The 27010-nt window shown below is 42.9% G+C and overlaps 2 protein-coding genes across 5 annotated transcripts in view; both read right to left on the reverse strand.

Annotated features, from left to right (window-relative positions):
- cspg5b (chondroitin sulfate proteoglycan 5b) lies at window positions 1-26726 on the reverse strand. 2 transcript variants are annotated; one of them, XM_015973293.3, is made up of 6 exons: window positions 26144-26726; window positions 20523-21288; window positions 13459-13647; window positions 13191-13269; window positions 4574-4732; window positions 1-1018 (listed from the first exon to the last, which is right to left on the reverse strand). In XM_015973293.3, exons 1-6 carry the CDS (start codon window positions 26223-26225, stop codon window positions 563-565), a joined length of 1731 nt encoding a protein of 576 aa, XP_015828779.1. In that variant the 5' UTR covers window positions 26226-26726; the 3' UTR covers window positions 1-562. The 2 variants fall into 2 exon arrangements, with proteins under 2 accessions (XP_015828779.1, XP_015828778.1); XM_015973292.3 differs by having other exon boundaries at window positions 13107-13269; window positions 26144-26721.
- LOC129165156 (E3 SUMO-protein ligase ZBED1) overlaps window positions 1-27010 on the reverse strand; it is a 267126-nt gene that overhangs the window by 44912 nt on the left and 195204 nt on the right. The window lies entirely within an intron of this gene.

A 27010-nucleotide genomic window follows, 5' to 3' on the forward strand; every position in this document is an offset into this window, starting at 1 on the left:
TCAGTTTGACAACAAAGGGTTTTATTTGAAAATGCTTTAACAACAACAAAAAAAAAAAAATTTCATTCACTCTTCTCTACAGATTCATGAGACGATTTTACAGCTTGGACTTTAAACCAACGCGTCACTACACATTTTGTTGCAATACCTCCGTCCTCCACAAGGAGGAAGCAGATTCCTTCATATAACAATCCTGCTCCTCCTCACATTCAGCACTTGGTTACTTTCTGATTCAGCCATCCATCAAAGGTTAGAACAATGTGGAGAAAAGCTTCATGAAAGAAGTTGTGCAGATTTGACAGTAAAACGTTTATAAACACTGATAAAACTGTATGATTAATGTCATCAGCTGCAGCTGGAATTGGCACCACCGAGTTGTAGCAGTTCACTCTGAACCTGAGCTTTTTGGAGGTTGTTATTTACAGGTGAGAGGAAATATGTGGCTGTAGAGTGATCTGTTTACATTTTAATGCATCCATGCCTGTGTTAATTCTCATTTTTTTGGGAATGTTGATGGGGTGAGGTTTGAATGAGCAGATGATGGGAAGGCCTGAGCACTTCATCAGTGAGGCAGGGATCGGGTGCTGACTGATTTAACTGTGGATGGTGATGGAGGCGGCTGGGTGAGATGAGGCGATGAAGGAGATGGGTAAATGTGTCCACCCTGGTGGTCTCTCCAACTCCCAGACAACTCTGAGCCAGGGTCTTGACCTTTGCACAGCTGATGAGGAGTGGAGGAGCAGCCGGGGGTCCGTTTGTAATAACAGCTGGGTGATGGGTGACTCCCTGACACAGATTCATGATTAAAGCGGGGATTCTCTGTGGGGTGTTTGGGGGATTTGGGAGATTTAGGATGAGAGGTGGTGGGGTGAGGGTGAGGGGCTTGACTGTGAGAGGTGGAGTCTTCGTTGTTGGCAACCTTGTAGAGGAAGACGTCATACTGAAGTGGAGGGCTGGCGTCCGAGTGAAGTTTGGCCTCTTTGGGCAGAAGCACCTCCAGGCCAATAGTGACTCCACCCTAAATATGGTGAGAAGAGAAAGATGCAATAGCGTAGGAGAGCCACATCTCAGAGGCAGCGGGATAAAACCAAACACAGATACACACAGGTGAGGACTAATCATGATGCTGAAACAGAACGTTTCTAGACCAAATCTTGCTTAACAAAGTCTGGTCTAGGAACGCTCCACTGGAACCTATGTGGCCCCTAGCAGCATTCTGGCAGGCCAATCACAGCTCTCTATAGGGGTTACAAACCAATAGGGAGCCTAATTCACGCCCATCTACTTCCGCATCATGGGTCCCCGGAAGAACGAAAAAATTGAATGCAAGTCAATGGGGCTAAAAACGCAATTTCATACTTCCACTTGTTATGATCCATGGGTTCCACATATGCTGTCCTTGAATTTTAAAGACACATTTTGGTACCAAGAACGCGCTTATTTTCGAACAGCGGAAAACGCCATTTTAGGTTTTGTGTGAAAATAAGTCCAGGACTACAAATGCGCTTCATGAAAGTGACGTCATCGAACCAGACACGGAGAAAACTGAAGAAAAAGGCTGCAAGTTCAGCGAACTTCCCACCGGAGGAAAGAACCACCACAAATGGTGATCCAGGGCGTCAGGCAAAGCGGATTAGAAAATAACGTTTTTAGCCCCGTTGACTCTTCCGCGGACCCATGAGCCGACCGAAAAGGGAGGAGACTTATTGAGCCCTATCCGCTTTGTGGGCCAATCACAGCACTCTATACATTTTGGGGGCTAATCAGGGCCTTCTATTCAGCTGGTGGGCGGGGCGATGCAACAGAGTGGAACAAGATGGCGACAGCTTGTTTGAAACGTGTTTTACATCAATTTTGGACTATTTGGACTAGGGCTTTATCAGAATGGGGAGCAGATAGATGTATTTAAGTTCTTTTTTTGAAAAAAGGTGTATTTTGTACTTCTTCAGCAGCAGACTGCCTTGTTTACCAGCATCTGTTGCAGTACATCACGTTGTTCATTGTCCAGTAGCACGTAGAGATTGTTTCAAAGACAAAGGTAGAACCCGCCACACGGCCGAGAACCATCAATGGAGTGTTGCCAGACTAAACAATATAATAATTTAGTTTGACTTGCCAGGCTGGAAAGTTTCTGCTCGGTGAAAAAAATTTTGCTTTCTGTCAGATTTTCTTTATCTCACTTAAAGGTGCAATATGAACGGATTAGAAGGGAGCACCTATTACACTTACTACGGTAATATGCCTCCAGCACAGATAGAAGTGTGCTTGATTGCTGTCTTGCTGTTAGCTTGCTGTTATAGTTCTGAACAACTCAATAAAGGAAGTAAAACACCACGACTTACAAATGATTCACTTCACATACGTTTCACTGTAATATCAAGTTGTTCATAATAGAAAAGTAGCTTCAGGTGTTCTTGGAGCCATCTATTTGCTTCTAATTCACTGTTAGCATCTTTAGCTCAACGTTAGCCTTTAGCCTTCATAACGCAATAAAAGCAAAATATGTTGTGGCTTCTTAGGGGTACAAGAAAAAATAACCTTTGGGTCATTCCTATTTATTGGCTTCAGTTTTTAAACAACACTGAAGCCTTTTGCCGGCACTGCAGCGTTAGCTTGGTGCAAACTCTGCAACCTCATGCTTACTGATGTTATGTCACTCTTTGTATTTTGAAAGGAGTAAAACTGACGACCACCTCAGTTGGTTGACAATCAAATCTGTTTCAATGTAACTTTCCTTCCAACATAATTGGGACATTAGACTGTTTTGTGATTATTTCACTGTAAAATTCGTATAAATTCCTAAGTTCCTTGAACTATTTTGACTATCATCTTGAAAAGTTTGGACGTCTCTGCTGTAGGATGTGTTGCTGTTTGAGATACATTTTTAGCATCATTTATGTTGTAAGGCACATTTTGTAATTCAGCAGGTCTGGAAATGATCAAATCTGGGTGTGGCTAGTGGTACTAGTGGTACACTTAAGTCATGATTTAGGACGAGGGCCAATTACTTTTGCAAATCATCATTTAATAACAGTATGGGCTCATTTAACAAGACCTTGTTGCTCATATGAAACACTTTAGTGTGAAGAAATTTGCACGCTTATTTGTGGTTCAATCTTATTTTTGTTTATTTAGTTAAATTCTATTTTGAAATCTGCAAAATCAAGAAATAGAGGTTTGTAAAAATCTAAACATCTGTTTATTATCATTACTTTTGACTGAATTGTAAGGTTTTTGATTATTTTAATTAAGAGCACCAATTTGTTAACTGTCCACTTTTGTAGCATTATTCATTATTTTACTCCTTGCATGAATTAGAATAGCATCCATCTACATAGCATTTATGACACATTTGTGCTACAGTTAAACAAACAAAACACACTTTCTCCGTTTAACCAAAATCAAAGAAAGAAGAAACAAAGATTTAGAGAATAAATATCTCAATATCAGATTATGTGAAACAGCATACTGTAACAGAAATGAGAATTAAACACGTCCATAAGTTTGAACTAAGGTTAAAAATGTGAAGACACCGGGCATTCGTGATAGTGTGGAGCTGTCCATGGTGCTGAATGTGCATTTGTGTTTATGCTGTGTAATCTGTGAGTGGCAGCCTTCTGTGACACAAAAGCGGGGTTGGCCATGCATTTGGTTACTTTAGCAAAGAGCAGTTGGGCAATAGTAGGCTTTATTATGCGCAGACGTACAAGAGACAAAAAGAGCCAGAGAAAGAGAGGGAGAGCTGAGCTCATAGCAACACACAGGGATGAGCCGGGTAAAATGAAAAAAGATTTATTCCAACAACTGTCCACTGTAATCCTCCAAGAATACCCAAAAAAGTAAAAAAGAATACCAAGTACAGGAAAGTATTGTAAAACACATTGAAAACCAAGACACAGCATGTGTAATATATGCATATAGATTCAAATATCAACTCCAAGCTATTACTTTAATCTCATGTAGTCTAGACATATCCAGTTTTCTTTTTTTTAGCAATGTCAAACAGTAATACTTTTCAAATACAGATTCACTTTATTTGCACATAATAATCTTTCATTATTATTATTATTTTTTTTTACATTTTCAGACACTTTTTGCTGATAACACCAATGCATGCGGGCAGGGACACAGTAAGGAGGGTGGGGTGGATAGGAAGAGAGAAAGAGGGGAGAAAGACACTAAAGGGGTTCATTGGCCAAAGACCAAGGCAGAGCATAAAGAGGACAATCAGTCAGTAGTTGGTCCAAGCCAGAGAGTTTAGTCCAGCGTGAAAAGGCAGATAGAGGAGGAAAGCAGGCAGCGTTGCCACTATGTGATCAGTAAAAGCATGGCAGCCTAGTAAACAAACTATTGTGCTTCTCAAGATGGACCTTTAAAATCTGTGGTGTGCTCATTTTAGAAACTGGGTCTTATCAGGCTGTTTAAAAATCTTACAAAGCACTTGGCACGGTGTAAACGATGTTAGCCTTCAGGGACTTTCTGTGCACCTTCGACAATTTTGGTCTGATTCTCCAGCTGCACATTTGGATCATGTAGGTATTTTTTATACCAGGTTGTTCTGGAGCATGTTTACCTCTGCGTTCTCCCCTGCATTGTTGGGGGTGTGGCCATGGTTGGCAGAGGCAGGGCAGTTGTTCTCTTGCTTTGGGGAGTGGGAGTTGAGGATGTTCATGGATCCCTCTTCTTTGAGTTGAGGGGACTTTTCTTGGTTGTCCTTCTTCTGGGGCTCGTCCTGCGAGGAGAGAACGTTAATCTTCACACATGCAGGAAAGCTGGCAACTAGAGCCGGCACTTTTAGCGTTTGTTAACTAAAAGAAGCTTATCCAGGCCATGAGAAGGTCACTGTAACATATAGCTCACAATTCTTCTGAGAACTAATCAGGAATGTCAATTTCAAAACTAAACCTAAATTAAGAATACAAATGAAAAAAAGTCAGTTTTGAGTTTGGTTCACAGAAAATGTTGGGATTATTTCATTGGCCTTAATAGCTGTGCTTCCACTCAAGGACGTCCGGGAATTTTCTGGGAGGTCTAAGGAGATCTAAGATATCAGCACATAGCCATCGCTTTGGCTGTAAATGACGTCGCTGATCAACACCAAAATGCATTCACGGACATTGTTGACAATAAAAGCTTATTAATGTAAAATATGCTGTCATTCGGCAGACTGGGAGAGCAGCTTTGTGATGTGAGACGTGGCGTTTAGTGACCAGAAGCTACCACATTTTTTACAGTGTTCTCTAAGACCACAACATTCCTAAAACGACGGCGTCGTTGGCAGGATATCTGCCACATCCTTTTGTTGGTTTGGGAATTTTGAAATGGCTATTTTAAAGCAGCATCAACACTGCATATTTTCTTTTCCTTCCAATCCGCTTCACCCAAATCTCTTCCCGTTTTACAAATGGTGGTAAACTCAATCAGCATGAGGTTACCACCCAGCGGCTGTAATGGGCCAGTTCCCAGTACGCGCGCTATTTCAGCTACTCGTTTGTTTTCTGAAACGACCCGTTGAAGAAGAGACACGTGCATACCGTTGAGTAATGTTACCAAGAATTACTGATAGTGGAGATGGGCCTATCATTGTGCCATTTAAAGAGCAATACTTTTAATGTTTTGGATTATTTTCAAATATATTTGTGTGCTTTAGCAGAACAACTATGGTTTCTTTTTAGGATGTCACTCTTACGCTTTCTCTGATGTTTCGATGTGAAGGGCTCCTCTGAATTTACTCAACCGAATTATGTCAACACATCGGTGGTCCCCATATGGAAATGGGTAGGATGTGTGGACCCACAAGGGTTTGCCCTCAAAGATTAATATGGGCCATTGTTTTAGTCAAACCCTCTGAAAACCCATTTATGGCCCGTTAAGATATATGTGAGCAAAAATCTTTCTGGGTAAACCTCCATAGGGCCACCGTGGAAACCGTGGATAAGCCCTATTGGAACCCATATGGCTTGTCCATATATTTTCCATATGGGGCCCACCTATGTGTGCTGGCTGGGGCCAGCTGCTTACATGTAATGAGTAATATCCCTTTTTACTTTTAACATCATGTACAACATTGTATATTAGCAATAGGTTTAGTGGAACCAGTTAACATTAGTGAAGTTAATTAAACATTTCATTTCTCAAATATATATTTTAATATTAATTTAAACACTTTTCTTTCTAAATGTCTCTGTGCCAGTAATTTTACAGCTTTACCTAAAGGTGTCATTGTCTAATCCTCAGTTATATATATTTGTAAAGCTGCAATAAAATGGAGCAAGTCAAACTAAAAATCAAATAATTAATGAAAAGAGAAAAAAATAAGCACCAAGCAGTAATTCTAATAATTTCGAATAAGAAATTCATACTATTAACCTCTTGTTTAGTTTCTGAGAGAACATTAAATACCACAAACACTGATCTCATGAAATTAATCATTCTCTTTGCAGATAATGTTAAACTGTATCTTGTAGACAGGTTACACATAAATGCTCTGACAAACTTATAAAAGCAGAGAATTCAGAAGGTAATGTGTTTTATTTAAAAGTCTGGTGGATCGGTTTGTGATCAGATCACGTGTCCACATTTAAAACAACCACTCTGACATTTAAAACAGAAGATGGACGGCAGACTGAACGCCCGCTGTGGCTTTTTTTAGCCTCCAGGTCTGACATTTAGAGCATCTGCCACTAAGTGAAACTCGTCTGTGTGTTGCTGCTGGGAGATGGTAGCATAGATCCGATGGCTGAAGCCGAGTTTGGATGGTAAATATATTAAAAATATCTTTGGGTTTGCAGATCTGTGTTAAACTAACTTCATTATCAGTCAGAGAGATACGTGCGTGGTGTGCTTGCATCTGGGACGTAATTTTGGGGGGGGACGGGTGGGACATGTCCCCCCCACTTTTTCAAAAGGCAGTTTTGGTCCCCTGCACTTTTTTCCGTCCAAAAACAATGTTACGCTCCATTAAATGGATTTGGTTGAGCACTAGGACCGAAACGGAAACCGGTTTCCTATTAGACCCGCCCAAAAGCTAATCTATTGGCTCTGCTGATACTTGCTAACGTATTATTGGCTGTTGCTGCTGTCACTCAAGTTGGAAACAGTCAGAACGTGCTCACGTTGTTTTGCTAGTTTGGAGCCGCTAGGGAACACCGGTACTGAGTCACATCGTCAACTAGACGCTGTGTAATATCAGAGCTCAGCTCAGCTTCCATTACATAACATTTGAATAAGTGTTCATTTGTGAGTCTTTGGTAGTTAGGCACAGCCAGGAGGCAGCATGTCAAGAAAACGAAAAGTGGATATAAGAGACTTCTTTCAAAGTCAAAACGTAAGTTGGAACATGTGACACCCCTGCATTAAGCTCAGACTCACCTCCTCCTTCACACACATACTCAAAACTAACTTGTACAAACTCATCTCCTCCACATAACTGACTCCTCAGACACATTTTGTTCGTATTATTATAATAATTATTTTTTTATTGTTACTATTATCATCATAATTATTATTACTAGTAGTAGTAGAAGTGTAACTTCAAAACTTTTATCATTTAACTTTATTGTAAACTTATCTATTGCAATGTATATTTTCACATTAAAAAGCTCTGAAAAATGAACAGTATCATCATCGTCAACAGATTTTTTAAGCTTAATGTCAAAGATGTACACTTTTCATTAGATTTATCTTATTTTTTCCATTTATTTTTTGTGTGTTGAAATGCAACAACTGTTTACACACTTTTAAGGGGAAAAACATATTTAATATGTTTTTATACACTCAAATGTTAGGGTGATGATCATGTGTAAAACATTAGTTCAGCATGTCCTCTAACACAGCAAATGAACAAACGGCCAGATCTCAGGAGGGACCGTTTATGTATAAATAAGTTTTATACTTTTGACTAGGCCTGGGAAAGTAACACATTTTGCTGGACGATATTTTGTCCAACAAATTGTTGATGATAAACGATATTGTCAACATTATCTAGACCAAAATAACCACTAACATAATGTTAATATATCATAATAATGCAAGTACACCCTTTAAAATGCAACAAATAAACCTTCATTTAACATTGAAATGTCCAGAACCAGAACTTCTAAATTAATAAAAATAACAAACAAAAATTGAATAAAAAAGGAATCTCACTCCCTGTTAGAAAATGTTGCACCAAAAACAATAAAAAAGACCCAAAACAATAAATACAATGGCCTATCCATTGTCAACAGCCAAAACTGCACTTCAATAATGAATGAATGAATGAATGAATGAATGAATGAATGAATGAATGATCAATTTATTCAGTCAGTTATCTTAAGATAATGTACATTAACATGTCATACAATTAGATACAAATACCATTTCTCACTAACATATGCCTTGTTTTTTATATGGTGTCTATTTGGTATATCATGACTGAATAGGTTTAGGCAGAAGCAATAGCTTATATAATTGCCTAACCTACTTACAAAACATTTTTTTAATTTCCCGCAATGAACCAACAACCCAAATAAAAGTAAAACACAAATCCATCCATCAACATCAAATTAATACTCTTCAAAAATATTTTTACTGATAAGTTTTTTAAGAACTGAAAGAGAAGTTGCTAATTTTAATTCTATTTTAGCCTCATTCCAAAATTTTACTCCCATTAGAGATACATCTCCTTTTCATGCCCTTTTTGGCTTTTTGTAGAACAAACATACATACACCTCTTAAATCATATTTACTTTCCCTCTTTACAAAGAACATTAGTATATTTTTTGGCAGAGCTGTTAATTTTACTCTAAACATAAATTGCATTATTTTATAACAATATAGATCTTCTAATTTCATAATCTGTGATTTTAAAAACAACGGGTCAGTATGAGCATAATAATTGCTCTTGTTCATAACTCGAATAGATTTCTTTTGTATAGATTTTATTTCATGTATATACGTTTTAAAAGTTGAACCCCATATTTCTATACAATATGCCATGTATGGTTGTATTAGTGAACAGTATATTAGACGTAAGGCCTTATGGTTTAGTATGTCCTTCAGCTTATATAATAGACCCAAAGATTTGGCAATTTTTCCTTTTATGTAATTTTAATGATGCTTCCAGGATAAGTTAGAGTCAATCACAACACCAAGAAATTTTATTTCAGACACTCTTTCACTTTCAGTATCTGAAATTGTTAATTTAAAGTCCCCATTTTTTACCTTCTTATTTCCAAAAATCATAAATTTAGTCTTTTTTATATTCAGTGATAGTTTATTTACATCAAACCAAGATTTGAGGATATTTAACTCTTTTTCGGCCTTCTTTAAAAGTTCTTTTATATCTTTACCTGAACAAACTAAATTTGTATCATCTGCAAACATTATAAATTTGAAAAAATCTGCCACGTTACATATGTCATTTATATATAAAGTAAATAATATAGGACCTATTACTGAACCTTGTGGAACTCCACAACTTATTTCTCTAAATCCAGATTTTATATCTTTAATTTGTACATACTGTTGTCTGTCTTGTAAGTAACTCTCTATCCAGGACTTCGCTATTCCTCGTAGGCCATAATTTTCCATCTTTTTCAATAATCTCCTGTGGTCAATGGTGTCAAAAGCCTTCTTTAAATCAACAAATATGCTAATAGAGAGTTCTTCGCTTTCACTTGCTTGGGCTATTTCTTCTACCATCTGCATTATCACATAGGTAGTGGTTCTGTTTTTTCTAAATCCATATTGACTGTCACTTAATAATTTATTTTTAGTAATATATACGTCTAGCTGGTTCACAAATAATTTCTCGAGTATTTTTGAAAATTGTGGAATAATTGCTATTGGCCTATAGTTTTCCATAGAATGCTTATTTCCAGTTTTAAATGTTGGGATCACTTTTGTTATCTTCATAGTTTTAGGAAAATGACCTTTTTGTAGTGATAGGTTATATATATATGTCAATGGTCTCACAATAGAGAATATAACTTCTTTTATAATTCCCATATCAATTTCATTTATATCTGTGGATTTTTTGTTTTTAAATTTTCTTACTGTATTCACAACGTCAGTCTCACTTATCTCATGTAGAAACATTGAGTTGATATTACTATTTATCAGATTATTAAATGTATCTGCATCAGGTGGGACTGCTATCTCATTTGCTAATGAGGGCCCGACGCTTACAAAAAATTTGTTAAATTCTTCCACTATATTTATTAGATCATTTACTTTATGATTTGAACTATTTAGAAAGTAGTTTGGCCATTCCAAAGTTGTCATCCTTTTTTGAATTATATTATTTAATATTTTCCACGTCCTACGAGTATCGTTTCTGTTTTTATCTAAAATTTCATCATAATATTGCTTCTTTCTGATCCTAATAGCTGTAGTTAATTTATTCTTATATTTTTTGTAATTGTCTTCATTTTCACTTGTCCTATGTTTGATGAATTTTTCATATAATACCATTTTCTTTTTACATGCCTTTAACAGACCTTCTGTCATCCACAGCTTTCTTTTATAATTTTTCTTTGATAATAAATAAAAATAATAATAGAGTTGTACATTTTTTAACTTTGATATATATATATATATATATATATATATATATATAGAGAGAGAGAGAGAGAGAGAGAGAGAGAGAGAGAGAGAGAGAGAGAGAGAGAGAGAGTGAGAGAGAGAGAGAGAGAGAGAGGATGGAAAAATTATTGAGATGGGCACGTGACGTGTCAAGGGGTCTTTACATAACACCCCCCACCCCAAATCCGCACAAGCCTGCTGTGTCCCCCCCACTTCTGAAATCAAAATTTCGTCCCTGGCTTGCATGTTTATTTGTCAGTTTCTAAATGGTCGGGTCATTAGATTATCGGTGTGTGACAAATATCTGAAGGTCATGGGCACAACGGGTCAGAATTAGGGCACCATCGATTGCTCCCACTGGATGCAGCTGGACACAATTTGCTGTGTAGACTTTCAGTGTGCTACAGTTGAGTAAACTTATGTAGTTTTTAATTTATTTTTTACTCAGAAGGCCAGTTTAACTGGTGCATTCCATCACTGGTGCTCATGAGTCTGCCATAAACCCCACCCCACTCCATGCTGACAGTAATTAATGATGTGCCATTTGTTCTCCCTTCCATGTTGGTACAGTTGAAATTACAGCAGCCTGAGATGCAGAATCCACAGGAAAAAAGCTGCAGAGGCTAAAATGGCTGCTGGGTGACACATGAACTCAGGGGGAAAATGGAGGAAGCTGCAGAGATGCAGGTAGAAGGTTAAGGAAGGCCAGAATTTTATCTCTGCCCTGATGACACAGCACATCTGGAAAATGCTGCAGGAAGCCTTAAGAGAGGTCTCCAGTCATTTCACCTGGAGTAGGTTGGTCAGCTATAGGAAAGAGATGTTAGTGAGATTCTTTCTACAAACTGAAGGTAAATATTTGGTATCAAGCATTTTCACTGAGGCCCGATTCTCCCCTCTCAACAACCTTTAAGGTCTCGTTGACTGAGAAACCGTGTAACAGTCGTTCGTTTTGGAAATCAATCACTCTGAATTGCAAATGCACGCTGAACGTGGAACTTTTCTTCAACCCCTATCGCTGCATTAGCTCCAGAAAGAAAATAGATGGGGACATGATCGGGTCTTAAAAATGAAATCAGTTTTCATGGCTCTGCCCACCTTGGCTTCTGAACGCAGAAAGGTGTTATGATTTAGCGGCCAGGAGAGCACAGACCACGTCTCGGCTGGTAGAAGCCGACGGTTAACATTAGCAACACGTCCAGGCTTGTGTTATTTGAGGAAATAAAACATCAGTATTACATTTTATACCCGAGAAAGAGGAGTGAATGGAGGCAGCAAAAGAGTTGCAATGCTGTTAACCAATCAGACAAGATGTTCGCATATTGAGAGCATTTTTGAGAAAGACTCCTAATCCTGTTTTTTTTTTCCACCTCCCATTTTTCCGACTAACTTCCACTTCCTGAAACAGGAGCACCGGAGCTTTTTTCCACAGTAAATGATTCATTTATGCTGGAGACTACAGCAAATTCATTAAATAAACAAGTGAACGAGACCTTTAAAAGAGTAGCTTACTCGTTTAATCAAAACATTTGCTGCGGTATCTAGTGGGAATGAATGCCTTGTAAGTTGTTCTCAGGGGGAAAAAATATACTGATGCACCATTTCTCAAACGTAAAAGTTGCCCATATCACAGCAACGTTATATTCTTGATATGCGGACACCTCACCATTGGATTGGATAACAGCAATGCAATAATTCCTACGATGCGTGGTGTGTTAGGAAAGCTCTGGACGTCAGGACTAATCTGGGTATTTTAAATGTGTTGGATTGTCTTGGTCCCATGTTGCACGACTAACGGGGCATGCTCCCTGTTTATGTTTATTCATTTCGCAGACGCTTTTATCCAAAGCGACGTACACATTTTTTTTTTAACCTGTAGGGCATGTTGTGATGTGTGGGGGAAACCGGAGTACCCGGAGGAAACCCACGCAGGCATGGGGAGAACACGCAACTCCACGCAGAAAGGCGAGTTTTGAACCTGCGACCTTCGTGCTGCGAGGCAACAGTGCTAACCACTGCGCCACCATGCAGCATGTTGAATGTTACATGTAGTCAATCAGAAAGTGAGGCGATGGAATAACCTTAGATGCTCCACTTCCACCATGTTTGCTTATACTAAACTCATGTTTGATCTAAAGAGGTACTGTGAGGAATCGGTTCTATTACATTTAGAAAATGTTGAAAATCTACTGAGCTGAGCTGAGCTGAGCTGTAGGTGATTTTAATGTTTTTACACCCCCCCCCCCCCCCACCCCCCCATCCCGGGTATTGCTAACGATGTTTGAGCATGAATTACAAATTCAACAGAGGTTAAAAATCAGAGAATAGATGGGTGTGTCTGCAGGTTGGTGATTATCTCAGCACAGACATGACGACTGGGTATTCACTCTTCATGCTGGGGGGTTGACATAGGAGAGAACGTAACGAGGAAGAGAGAAAAATGGGGGGGGGGGGGGGGGGGGTCAAACAGAAGAAACAAAACCAACAAAAAAAAACATAGAAATTGAAGAAGTGTCAACACAAGGAAGGCAGGGGCATACCTGACAGATAATGTTGTCATAGTACGCCAGGTTGTGAGTATGGGTTTGAGGAGCGGGCGGAGGAGTGTCACACAGTTTCCTTACGTTTGGCTGCGAGCCGTCAGCTGTTGTCGATACAGATAGCCCGTCCGTCTGTGGCTCGCTGCTCTGTGGGTGGTACTTACTGCAGAGATGCAGAGACGGGGGCTTGTGTGACATAAATATTTGCAGTGATGTGTCTGTTTTCCTCATGAATCACAGCAAACTCAAATCATACATACTACATACTGCTAATGCATTTAACTGATTTAACATTTGAGTGGTTTTACATTTGCTTGAAGCACTCAGAACTGAAGGGTTTTTGTTCACGCACCTGCATTTACGAAGGCGTTTGTTCTCGCTCTTGAGGCGGTACAGGCTCTTGGCAAAGAACACCACGATCATGAACTGCAGGAGGACCACAAAGGAGGCCACGACCGTAACCAAACACAGCACCTCAAACACAGTGACGGACCATTCGCAGCGCTGGCCTTTGTTCCAGATGTAGTCCTGCACATTACACCTGGATGCAAACAGAACAGGAGGAGAGCAGGAAAATACAGGACAAGTGGGTCACTTTCAGCTTTGCAATGATTATTCTCTTGATCTAATGCATAAAACACAAGACACAAGTATTTGGAGGTCCATGTATGCATGGAGTCCAGCAATGTTTCTCTTTAGTCTTTTAACAGTATTACATACCTGCTCTTTCTGTGCTAATTGCTACAGGTATGCGGATGCTTTGTGAAGTCGAATTAGCGCATGTGCGTTACTCGGCAGACATGACACAAGCAACAGTTTGCCTCCAAGCTGCAGGTGTCATGATCTGTGCTGCATAACCATCTCTGCTGAGTGTTTTACAGGTGGGTGTGTCTGGAGAGCCCAGCTGTGCCAAATCAGCTCATCAGCGATCAGGGGATTTAAGGAGCAGCTGGACATCTCACCATTGCCAGATGATACTCAGTCTTGGGTAGTTTCTAGCTCTCCTTTTGACCTTCCTAAAACAATTTTAGAATTACTTTGTCTATTTGTTCCTGCCCTTCTGGCAGTTAACCTGCTCTGCCCTCCTGATTCCTCCAGGTTCCAGTCATCTGTTCATCTCCACTCTCTGCTATATCTTTGGAACCATCTACCACATTCCAGTCCTGCAGTTTGCCCCTGATCGCCAGCTCTCCATCACCCCACCTATCCACCTGCAGCTCCTCGGTCTCCCCATCCAGCCAGGTCTGACTAACCCCCCCCCCCCCCACAAAATACCGGATCATTCAGGAAACAGTAAGCCTTATTTTTTCATCATCGTCTCACGTTGCTCCAGACTCTGACCTCTCTTCCTCTCTCAGACCCCACGGATCCCTCCAGTCCTGCAGAAGCTTCGGCTACCTCTCCCAATCAAAATAAATCATTTACACTTACCTTCTGTCTCTCGGTGGTGATTCTTCATGTCGTGGGTCAAGAAATTACCCTCAAACATGACAGAATCATCTGGCCAAACTCCTGACCCCGCTGTCGAATCACTACCATCTGTTATATCCACAGCTTTCGCCCAACATGAACAATCCATACAGACTCTCCTCGAACATCAAGCCAACACTAACCAACATTTGTTCCAGTTAGACTCCAGATTAAGGGAACTAAATGAAAAGCTATCTGTTCCGGCTGCTTCAGTTTCTCCACCTCCACCTCAACTACCTCCGGTTCAGCCTGGTCAGTCTACACATTGGCACTTCCGGGTTGCAGACTCGCCTCCTCCCGATACCTTCTCCGGTGAGTCCGGCAAAATACGTTGTTTTCTTCTCCAATGCATGTTAGCGTTTGAAAGAACCCCAGAAGCATTTATTAGTGATCCCGCAAAAATGTCTTACATTGTCGGTCTGCTCCGAGGTCGTGCCTTACAGTGGGCTGAGGCAAAAAGTCGGGAACCTAGTTTCCTTAGAGGTTCCTTAGACAACTTCCTCGTAGATTTTAATAGAACTTTTGGTAAATCAGAGACACCCTCAGAAATAGCCCGGGCCATTTGGAATCTGAAGCAAGAGAAGCAAACTGTTTCAGACTTTGCAGTTGAATTCAGAACATTAGCTATCACTTCTATTATGGATGAGGAGTCATTAAAAGGAGCTTTTACTCAAGCCCTCCACGACAAAATCCAGGACCAACTAGCCCTGTGTCCTGAACCTGGCACTCTGGAGGATCTTATCACTCTAGCTATTCGCATTGAGAAAAGACTCAAGACCCGTCCCAGGTCTGCTTTGCCCAGTTATCATACCCATCAGACCGCTCGTTCCACTATTCCTCCAGCTCTGCCGTCTGCTTTTGCTTCTGCCTCAATTCCTCCAGAGGTTCCCATGCAGATAGGCCGGGCTAGTCTGACCCCAGAAGAGAGACAACGTCGCATCTCCTCCCAACTGTGTCTGTACTGTGGTTTGTCTGGTCACTTTCTACCTAACTGTCCAATTCGCCCAAAAGGGAGAGCCCACCAGTAAGTCCGGGAGTTCTGGTGGGTAGCAGCACTAACAAAGAAGCCTCCCGGTGTGTATTGACCTGCTCTGTTTTTTTTAATCAGCTGCCTTTTTTAACTACAGCCCTGCTTGACTCTGGTTGTGAGAGGAATCTTCTAGATCAGTCTGTGGTCACTAAACTGAGAATTCCAACGACACCTCTTCTCACTCCAGTTCAGGTTTCATCATTGGATGGCAACGCGCTCACTACCATCACCCACCGAACAGAGCCTGTCAAGTTGCAAGTGTCTGGTAACCACCAAGAAGTCATTTCATTTTTTGTTTTTCCCTCTCCTCAGTTTCCAGTCGTCTTAGGACATGAATGGCTTAGCATGCACAACCCCCACATCGATTGGAAGACTGGTGAAGTTGCTGCCTGGAGTCCTTACTGCTTGTCCCACTGTTTGTTGTCCGCTAGCCTTCCGGTCCAGGTTCCTGCTTCCAGTCCTCCACCCATTCCGGACCTTTCTTCAGTGCCATCAGAATATCATGACCTACAAGCAGTTTTCAGCAAAGATCGAGCTGCATCCTTACCTCCCCATCGTCCATATGATTGCAGTATCGACCTGCTTCCTGATGCCACATTCCCATCCAGCAGGTTGTACAGTCTTTCTAAAGCGGAACATGAATGCATGACCACATACATCTCTGAGTCCTTAGCATCAGGTCTGATTCGTCCATCCACTTCTCCCTTGGGCGCAGGGTTCTTCTTTGTTTCAAAGAAAGATGGTTCCCTGCGTCCTTGTATCGACTATCGAGGGTTAAATCAAATAACAGTCAAGAACAAATATCCTCTGCCTCTGCTTTCCTCCACCTTTGACCCTGTACAGAATGCAACCATCTTCACCAAATTGGATCTCCGCAACGCTTATCATCTTGTAAGGATCAAGGAGGGTGACGAGTGGAAAACGGCCTTCAAGACACCTTTGGGCCACTACGAGTACCTCGTCATGCCTTTTGGCCTGACTAATGCTCCCGCAGTGTTCCAGTCCCTGGTAAACTCCGTACTCTCTGACTATATCAATTCATTTGACACTGTATACCTCGATGACATTCTGATTTTTTCCAGTACCCTTTCCGAACACCATCAACATGTCCGCGCTGTTCTACAACGCCTTCTGGAGAACCGCCTTTTCGTCAAGGCTGAAAAATGCGAATTCCACGTTTCCTCAGTGAAATTTCTGGGATTTGTTCTGGAGAAGGGAAAGCTGAGAACAGACCCAGAAAAGGTTGAAGCTGTCCGTGACTGGCCAACTCCCACTACCCGTAAACAGCTTCAACGTTTCCTCGGGTTTGCAAATTTTTATCGGCGCTTTATTCGTGGCTACAGCCAGGTGGCATCTCCCTTGACGCAGTTGACTTCTGTTAAAAGAGCCTTTGTGTGGTCAGCTAACGCTGAAGAGGCTTTTCAGGAGTTAAAGAGACGTTTCACTCAAGCTCCTGTTTTGGTTCGCCCTGATCCGTCTGTTCAGTTCACCATGGAAGTCGACGCCTCAGATTCTGGCGTTGGTGCTGTCCTATCTCAAATGTCACCTTCAGATAATCTATTACATCCCTGTGCTTTCTTTTCAAAGAAACTCTCTCAGGCGGAGCAAAACTATGATGTGGGAGACCGAGAGCTGCTAGCCATCAAATTGGCTCTGGAAGAGTGGCGCCATTGGCTTGAAGGTTCCGAGCATCCCATCATTATCTGGACAGACCATAAAAACCTTGCTTACCTGAAAGAGGCCAAGAGGTTAAACCCCAGACAGTCCCGGTGGTCCTTGTTCTTCACACACTTCAATTTCATCATTTCCTACACCCCCGGATCAAAGAATGTCAAACCAGATGCTCTATCCCGCCAGTACGCTTCAGACAGAGACCTCGAACCCGCCACTATCCTTCCTCCATCTTGTGTTGTAGGAGCTGTTTCCTGGGACATCACCAACAAAGTTCTGGACGCCCAACGCACTGATCCTGACCCAGGTAATGGTCCCCCCAAAAAACTCTTTGTGCCTCAACAGGTTCGAGGAGCAGTGATCCACTGGGCACATACTGCCAAGTTTTCCGTTCACCCTGGAATTGGTCGCACTCTCGCCCTGATCCGCAGGTCATTCTGGTGGCCCTCCATGTTTAATGACACTAAAGAGTACATCAACGCCTGCCATGTCTGTGCCCGGAATAAAACCACCAATCAACCCCCGGCAGGACTGTTAAATCCTCTCCCCATTCCATCTCGCCCATGGTCGCATATAGCAGTGGACTTCGTTACTGGCCTACCCCTCTCCAAAGGTTTTTCTGCAATTCTCACTATAATCGATCGATTTTCAAAAGCCTGTCATTTTGTTCCAGTGAAATCCCTTCCATCATCCACTGAAACCGCTAACCTCCTCATAACCCATGTTTTCAGGCTTCATGGCATCCCATCGGAGATCTTGTCAGATCGCGGCCCCCAATTCCTCTCCAGGGTCTGGAAGGAGTTTGCCACCATATTGGGGGCCCGTGTTTCCCTGAGTTCTGGTTACCACCCCCAAACTAACGGTCAGTGCGAGCGGCTCAATCAGGAGTTGGAGGCTATGCTCAGATGTGTCTGCTCTTCAAACCCTACCAGCTGGAGCACCCAACTACCATGGATCGAGTACGCGCACAACTCCCACGTTTCCACTGCAACCAGTAGGTCCCCGTTTGAATCATCCCTTGGTTACCAACCTCCCCTGTTCCCTTTGGATCTATCCTCCTCTGTCACAGTCCCTCAGTTTATCCGCCGGGCAAGGAGGACATGGATCCAAAGCCGGACGGCCCTTCAGCGCACCAAAGAGCGCAACCAACGGCTGGCAGATCGGCACCGCAGACCCGCGCCCGTGTACAGTCCAGGTCAACAGGTCTGGCTGTCAACCAAAGATATTGGTCTCAAGGGTACAACTAGGAAACTTTCACCTCGCTTCATTGGCCCATATCCCATTCAGGAGGTACTCAGTCCCTGTTCTGTCCGTCTTGTCCTGCCCCCGTCTATGAAGATCCACCCTGTCTTTCATGTATCCCTCCTGAAACCTGTCTCGTCCAGTCCGTTGTGTCCTGTTCCTGCTCCCCCTTCTCCTATTCGTCTCACTGATGGTGGACTTGGCTTTCGTGTTCGGCGCCTGCTGGACGTCAGGCCCAGGGGCCGGGGGCGTCAGTTCTTGGTGGACTGGGAGGGTTATGGTCCAGAACATCGCCAGTGGGTCCCCAGTTCCTGGATTGAGGACCCTTCTCTCATCAGAGACTTTGACGCCGCTCGGTCTTCTGCTGCTGCCTCCTCCTCCGCCTCCTCCTCCTCTGCGCGGCCGCCGGGTGTCGGCCTTTGAGGGGGGGGGTACTGTCATGATCTGTGCTGCATAACCATCTCTGCTGAGTGTTTTACAGGTGGGTGTGTCTGGAGAGCCCAGCTGTGCCAAATCAGCTCATCAGCGATCAGGGGATTTAAGGAGCAGCTGGACATCTCACCATTGCCAGATGATACTCAGTCTTGGGTAGTTTCTAGCTCTCCTTTTGACCTTCCTAAAACAATTTTAGAATTACTTTGTCTATTTGTTCCTGCCCTTCTGGCAGTTAACCTGCTCTGCCCTCCTGATTCCTCCAGGTTCCAGTCATCTGTTCATCTCCACTCTCTGCTATATCTTTGGAACCATCTACCACATTCCAGTCCTGCTGTTTGCCCCTAATCGCCAGCTCTCCATCACCCCACCTATCCACCTGCAGCTCCTCGGTCTCCCCATCCAGCCAGGTCTGACTAACCCCCCCCCCCCCCCCCCCACACACAAAATACCGGATCATTCAGGAAACAGTAAGCCTTATTTTTTCATCATCGTCTCACGTTGCTCCAGACTCTGACCTCTCTTCCTCTCTCAGACCCCACGGATCCCTCCAGTCCTGCAGAAGCTTCGGCTACCTCTCCCAATCAAAATAAATCATTTAAACTTACCTTCTGTCTCTCGGTGGTGATTCTTCATGTCGTGGGTCAAGAAATTACCCTCAAACATGACAGCAGGATTGGACAGAGCGAGGCATCCAGTCTCGTTCATGTGTTTGAGTTTTGCGTGCATGTTCATGTGTTAGCTCCATTTTTTATCAATAATCCACCTGTATTGTCATAATTTCTCATGCTTTTTTATGTGTCTACTGTGTGGCTATCAGCAGGCAGCTGCCACATGCTTTCGTTACCTCCTGCCTCACAAAGCTGAGCTAATCCTCTAAAAACCCTGCTGTGATCTTGACGAGCCCACATGACACATCAACCCAACCTTCTGTCTCTGATCACTGTGTTTGCTTGCCTGTGGCGCCCTAAATATCCCCTTTGTGTTGGGGACAAATACATTAAAAACAATCTACACTGATATTGTTACATAGCTTGATATCAGTATAACTGACTGAGTAATTTTTTTTGTAATGGCTAAGATCAATGATCTGTGGCAGCCATCTTGAATGGGGTAGGGGTTGTCAAAAGTCAGTTAAGAGTTAGATTGAAATTTGTTAAAGTTAAAAGTTAAAGTTAAAGTCCCATTAGTTGTCACACACACAGTGCATGTGTGAAATTTGTTCTCTGCATTTGACCCATCCCCTGGGGGAGCGGTGAGCTGCAGACACAGCCGCGCTCGGGAACTATTCGGTGGTTTAACCCCCCAATCCAACCCCTTAATGCTGAGTGTCAAGCAGGGAGGCATTGGGTCCCATTTTTTCAAAGTCTTTGGTATGACCCGACCAGGAATCGAACCCCCGATCTCCCAGTCTCAGGGCGGACACTCTACCACTAGGACACTGAGAAGATGTTGATTGGTTTATGAGATGTTTGGCTAACACTGTCATGCAAACACAAACAGACATACATATTTAAATTTAGTATTCATGAGTGGACGATAATTAACAACCCAGTTAGTATGAGTCCCACCTGCAGAAGGCTCCAATCCCAGTCACCACGGTGCACTTCCCTCCGTTGAAGCAGAAGTTGGGTTCAGCATCACACTGGGAAACACAAACCCCAGACTGAGACAGCACAAAGCCCAGCCTGCAGCCATCCGCACCTACAGCACCACCTATTCCAGATTCATCTTCCTCTGGTCTTGCCATCGGAGGCGCCGGTAAAGATGACCCGCTGTTCATCTTTGGCTCCACTGTGTCAGGACCTTGAGGAGAACTGGCCAGGAGAGGATTCTCGTCGTCCATGTCAGCTGGAGGTGAGGGGGTGGGCTCAGGTTCTGGGGTTGTATCTACCGCTGAGACGTCGTTGTCAGGAGACAGGTAGTCATAAAAGTCATCCTGCGTCCACGTGGTGGAGGCTCCACCTCTCTGCTTTTGGGGTTTGGGGGCTTTTGCCCAATCCAAAGCCCCATCTGAGGGCACAACATCAGGGGCGGGGCTATGAAATGCCACTGTGATGACATCGTCGGATAAAGGGTTTCCAGGATTGTCTGGCCCCGCCCCTCCAGCTGTCAGCTCCTCCACCGCGGGTTGGTCTTCCTCCACAAAATCAAGGTGGTGGCGTTTATGAGAGTGATGACGTCTGGTAAAGGTGTGATGAATGTTGCCAACCCCTGCTCCAATCAGATGCTCTCTTTCTGCTGAGTCATCACTGAGAACCATCCTGGTGTCCAAGGCCTCTTTGTGGACAGATGAGTGGTTGTGGTGATGATGGTGTTTGGACAGCGAATGTCTCCCTGCAACCAAACACAAAACGGTTAAGACCAGCTGGGTTGTTGTGGTCCTAACAAAGACCAACTCTTGGTCGGGAACTCAAACTCAAAAGTGAATCATAATTTATTCAAATTGAACAAAAAGCCCAGAGTTTTCTTGCTGTTGGCATGGTTGTGAAAAACAAACACATTTTTGTTCAGTTAGAGTCCTGAATGTGCCACCAGAATGTGGTCAAATTGGATTAAGTTTGAGGAGTGACTGGCCAATATGTCGTGTTGACTGAGACTGGCTGGGGATTAGATTACGTAGATTAGGATTTAGATTTACATGTTAGCTGCTAGCAACATGGAATGCACTTTAAAATCTCTGGAAAAAACACATCGATCCAAAAGCTAAAAGACACAAAAACCCTTGTTTGTGTGAGTTTATAACAATCGTATACAACCCTGAACCAGTAGCATGCAAATATTAAAAGAAGGAAAAACACGGCGATGTTATTTTGAAATTTTTCCAAATGGTTGCACTCTGGTAAGGAAAAACAACTAAAAGTAAGACTGGTCAACATGGACCCAACCAAAATACATACGTGCACCCCAAATGGAACACACACGGGCAAACCATAACGGTACCGCAGGGTTTGTCCATGGTCTTTCATGGTGGAAAGTTTTTTTGGCATCATGGCCAACAAAAATGTAAAAGTAAGAGATTAATGTCTTTGGAGGTGACGCAAAAAACCAGCAAACATTGGTGTGGTTTACGCTAGTTTGAAGGAGGCTACAAAATCATGAACTGATGATGACCCTAGATTTGTTGTTACTGGACTTGTAGGTAATATTTGTGTTGCCCAACAGTGTGGAGCTTTTTGCCCAGTGGAATATTTACTATCAGTTGGCTCGTGTTAGCTTGTTATTAGCGTTAGCTACGGCCGGCTGCGACAGGGTTGTTAACATTAGTTGTAATTCCACTTTCGAACAATAGGAGGCAGAAGTGTGAATTTATTTAGTGTTCTTTTAAAATTATTGTGGGCATGTCCCAGTAGGGAAACCATGGAAAACCACAGAACCCTTACGGATATGCATTCCACATGGGGCCAACCTACGTATGATTGCTGGGGAGGATTAGTCCTCATTTGCGCTCTTGCTCAGACGCGACTGTATCACTGAGAACATTTGACATAAATGCTGATTTACAGAAACATATTGAACACTAAAAAAGTCATTTCCATATTTTTTGTCATCTTTTTCCACAGATTTGCTAAAACTCATAGAATAGCACCCTGAATGAGGCAGTGGTAACATCTGGCTTTGCTCTGTTGTATTAAACAAAGACAGACGTTGATGTTTAACAGGCCTGAGAATATTTTTTCCATATATTATAATTAGCTGAATGAGAATTAGAAGCCACTTCTTTTCCTTTGCAGAAACGGCCAAACTCATCCGCATACTTGGCCGGATGACATCTCTCCTGCTGCCAGGCCTTCAGGATCTGGCTCTTCATTTAGAGCTTGTGCAAAAACCGTCTGAACGTGCTTGGAGTCATGAAGACCAATGGTGGCCGAGGAGCCATGCGATTCACCAGAGAAAGAGAGAGAGGGAGAGCAGTTGCCATGGTGAGATGTAAAGAGGTGCCATGATGAAAGGAGGAACTGAGTGAGGGAACCGCAGTGCAAACAGAGAATCCAATGTTTCTGCTCCTTCTCTCTTGCTTTTCAGTCAACCGCGTAGCCAGTCGATGCCAGGTCCACCCCTGGGAAAAAACAAGCTGAAATGAACCCTGAAGATCTCCGTTTTGTAAAAGTGACATAATCTGAATCGACTTCAGTTTCCTTCACAGGCTGAGTCTGCCGGTTTGTTCTGATGGGACTGGAATGCTTCTTCCCGTTAGCAGTGGGTGGCCTTTGTGGTGATTACAAGTGCAAAAGCGGGAACACGAAGAGATTACAAGCTGATCAAACCGAACGCACGTGCCTCTGCTCAGCTGTGTGACATCCGACTGAGAAAGGCTATGATCTGTACAATTTGTGCTGAGCACGTAACCATGGCAACAAGTTCTACCTGAGGTCACTGTGATTGGTTAGGGGGCAGACTCCCAGCAGCTTCGCCAGAAGAACACAGAACGATGTTCAAATCCACCTCAGCTGCTGAATCTTCTGTTTCTGTAGTGAAGTTGTTTGTGTTGCCAGCATACTTTAAAGTTCTTCCCCTGAGCTCATCAGCCAGTGGTTTCCAACATCTGGACTCAGCCTTCTGACTTGTTGATTTTTAGATCATAAATAGCGCTTCCTCCCAGTGTGATGTGGTGTGAGCGGAGTTGGTGATCTGATCTGTGCTGGCACATCATGAGCTTTGTGAGGCTGCCGGGCAGATGGACCTCACAGTGTGTGCTCACTCAGACAGTGAACACACACACACACACACACACACACACACACACACACACACACACACACACACACACACACACACACACACACACTGTCTGGCTTTAATCCACAATGTGTCTATGTTGTCGCCTACAGCAGCTCAGTGTGTTGGTGGACTTGTTAACCAATTAAGTCAGAGAAAATCACGTGATTTACTTTTTAAGAAGTTCCCAACCACCAGAACAAAGACTGGTCTGGATATCATTTAATACCTGTCATGTTCTGTGTCCCTTTGTTCCCCAGCCCCTCCAGTTCCCACTCCAGGTTCTCCTTTTGATTTTCATAGCGCCCTCATGTGTCCTTTGTCTGCATCTCATTTATGTGTCTCCTGTGTTCCTTCAGTCTTCTCCAGTCACCCCTCTGCAGTGTTTATAGTTTCAGCTTTTCATTTTATTTAGTCTCTTTAATATGTTTTGTCCCACCAGTTTTTGTAGTTCTCCTTCCCTTTAGAATTTTAGTTATATGGTTGCTTTTCTGTTTTTAGGTTCACTCTTAGGTCATGTTAGTTTCTTCCCTGATTAAGTATTGCTTTCACCTGGTCCTCCCCCCACACTCCACACACCTGCAGCTCATCTGCCTCCCATCATGCCCCATTGTGTATTTAAGCCCTGTCTTGTCTCTGTGTCTGGTCGGTCCATTGTTGTTTGTTGTAATTCTGTCAAATTCTTCTCGTGCCTCTTGTATTCTTGGATCTCCAGATCTCTGTCTGGATCTTTGGACTGTTGGCTCCCAGCCTTTTGGATTACTTTTGTTTTTTGGTTACTCCTAAAATAAAGGATTTTACTTTACATCTTCCCCAGCCTCGTGTCATCCTGGGTTTCCCCAGATCGTGACAATACCAGAGCACACAGAAACAACAACCTTTTAGAAAAAATAGTCTAAATACCTTGAATCATCTTCTGTACGTTCATTCTGTGTATTTTGTCAACGCGCCTTGCTGGGTTCTGTTAAAACTCGCCAATGTTTCAGCTAATTACTATAGTTCCTGTTGACTCCACCATCATCGGCACGGCTCTGAGGATGGCTATAGTAATGATCTGAAACGCTAACAAAACAACATAAAGAACAACCCTTTTCTGTGTTTTAAAAGAACTAAGCAAGACAAGTCTACATGCATTTTTATAAAAGGAGAATTTTTTTGGTCTGAATGGTATTTTATTTTGAAAACCTACTAATAATGAAAAAAGTAAACCTTGTCTGTGATGTAAAAAAGAGTGGGAATCACTTACATGAAGAACTTAGAGGATATCTTTTTAAAACTTTTCTTGAATAATAATAATAATATTTCTTTTATTGGGTCTTCCTTTAGACGCTAGACCCACGCCCTATATGCTTTAGACTTGATCTTTATGTTATGAAGCAACAATATTTTTCAACAATTGGACATCATTTTTAAAATTTTCAACATTTCAATGGATATTTCCAGAGATTACAGGTAAAAATACACATTGTCTCTTTAAGTCCAGCTTTGATGACTGGGTTCTTCTTTGTGGAAATATAAAGTAAAAAATTTGCCTTGTGTGCCAGGCTGGAAATTATAATGAATAATAAAATATAATTAGTACAAAAACCTCTTAACATAATGAAGTTTAGCCTGAAATGTGAAAAGATTTTTTTCGACATCAAATAAAAAGAAGAATAAAAATTTAAATGGTTTTATCTGATATAAAGATTAATGGAATGACTTCATTTGCCCTCGTGCTCCTAATTAAGCAGATGCCTCCTGCCACGTGCTCTCAGAAGGAGGCCGTCAGACGCGTGGACCGATTTGCTGGTCAATATGTCATCGTGTTAACGCCTGGCAACTCATCCAGGCCGACGGATGCGACAAGGGGGGCTGCATGAACCCCAGCGACCCCGCGGACGCACGAGCCACGCTGTTGCTGGGCATTTATGGAAGACGCTCCCGGTTTCTTGGGTGGCACACCTGCAGAAGGATGGATTGTGCTCTAACAGGGAAGCGTGGAGCGGTTTTCCGCTTCCTAATGATGTCTGGAGGAATTCCAGGTTTTTTCCAATGGGCGTCATGTTGCCTGTCCACGGTGCCCCTAATCCCGCCTTTGTCTGGGAATGGGAACTGCAGCGATGAGCTGTCAAACTGCCCTTGTGACTAATATTCAGCACCAGAACAAATCATGTTTATATTACCTCTGAATGTGGATAAAATAAGCAGAGCTGTGTTTTAATGAGTTGTTTAATCAATAATGATCAATAGACAGCAGCGTTTATGCCAGTTATAAATCACATTAGATTAAGTTTAAATTAGAACAATTTTCCTAATATTTACATAAAAGTGAAATTATTAATAGTAATAAGTTTTAATGGGAGGGTTCATGAACCTGCACCGTACCCCCCAATGATGCAGGTGTGATTTTCTTCACGTGCGCGCTCTCCCCGCTCAAATAGCCGCACAGGCACGCACAGGGTGGGTCTCTCCGTTAGAGCAGAGATCTTACCGTGAACCGAAAACGGAATGATGACGAGTGAGATGGTCAGTAGCACCTGCCAGGGCCCCAAACGACTCCCTCCGCGCGCCATTGCGAATATCTCTCCCAGGTTATGATTCCCTTGACGCACAAACTCTGATCTCCGCTCGTCTCGCCGGTCAGGATGCGACTGGATATCCTCACAAAGCAGATCATCCAAAGTTCAAACCGTGTCCGTTTTGGCCATGACACCCGTTAGAAGCGTTTCTGTGCGCGTGAGGAAGAGGTTTAGCACGGGGTGGCTGCCATTGTCTCTTAATCCTTTCCCCCCTCTCCACACCTTGTCACTCGAAAGCAGCGGCGGCGGCGGCGGCGCGAGGATTCGTAGTATAAAATGCGCGCGACCAGAAGAGGGACTGTAGATGAGGTTTTAATGATAACGGTCCGCCTGCGTGCGTTGTGTGTACTTCTGCAACGCAGAGTGGAACAGCGCGCGCGCTGTGCGTTTGGGTGTCAAAATGCCAACACACTCGCGTGCGCGCAAAACATGCTCGTCCGTGCCCAGCCTCAGCAGATTGTGCAGAATGTCACCGAAAGTCAATATTGCTCTATTTTACACCGCAGCTCTGATGTGAACGTCGCGCGTCTCTGGGAAGTGTTTGTGTGTCAGTAGGTTACTGGGTGCATGTTGCCTTTTGCTTGCAGAGAGAGAGGCGTGTGCGAGTGCTGGTGTGCGTGCACGCGCTTTGATAACCCTCTTACTGGTTTATAAAGTCTGCTACCTTAGCACTTATTTATCATAGCTCTATAAGTTTCAGTCCTGCACCACCTATGTTATTATTTTTTGTCCCAGACCCAGCGCTGAAGCTAACCTATCACATTGCAGCAATTGCCAAC

Source organism: Nothobranchius furzeri, chromosome 19 (genome assembly GCF_043380555.1).
Source record: "Nothobranchius furzeri strain GRZ-AD chromosome 19, NfurGRZ-RIMD1, whole genome shotgun sequence".
In the NCBI taxonomy this organism is placed as follows: Eukaryota; Metazoa; Chordata; class Actinopteri; order Cyprinodontiformes; family Nothobranchiidae; genus Nothobranchius; species Nothobranchius furzeri.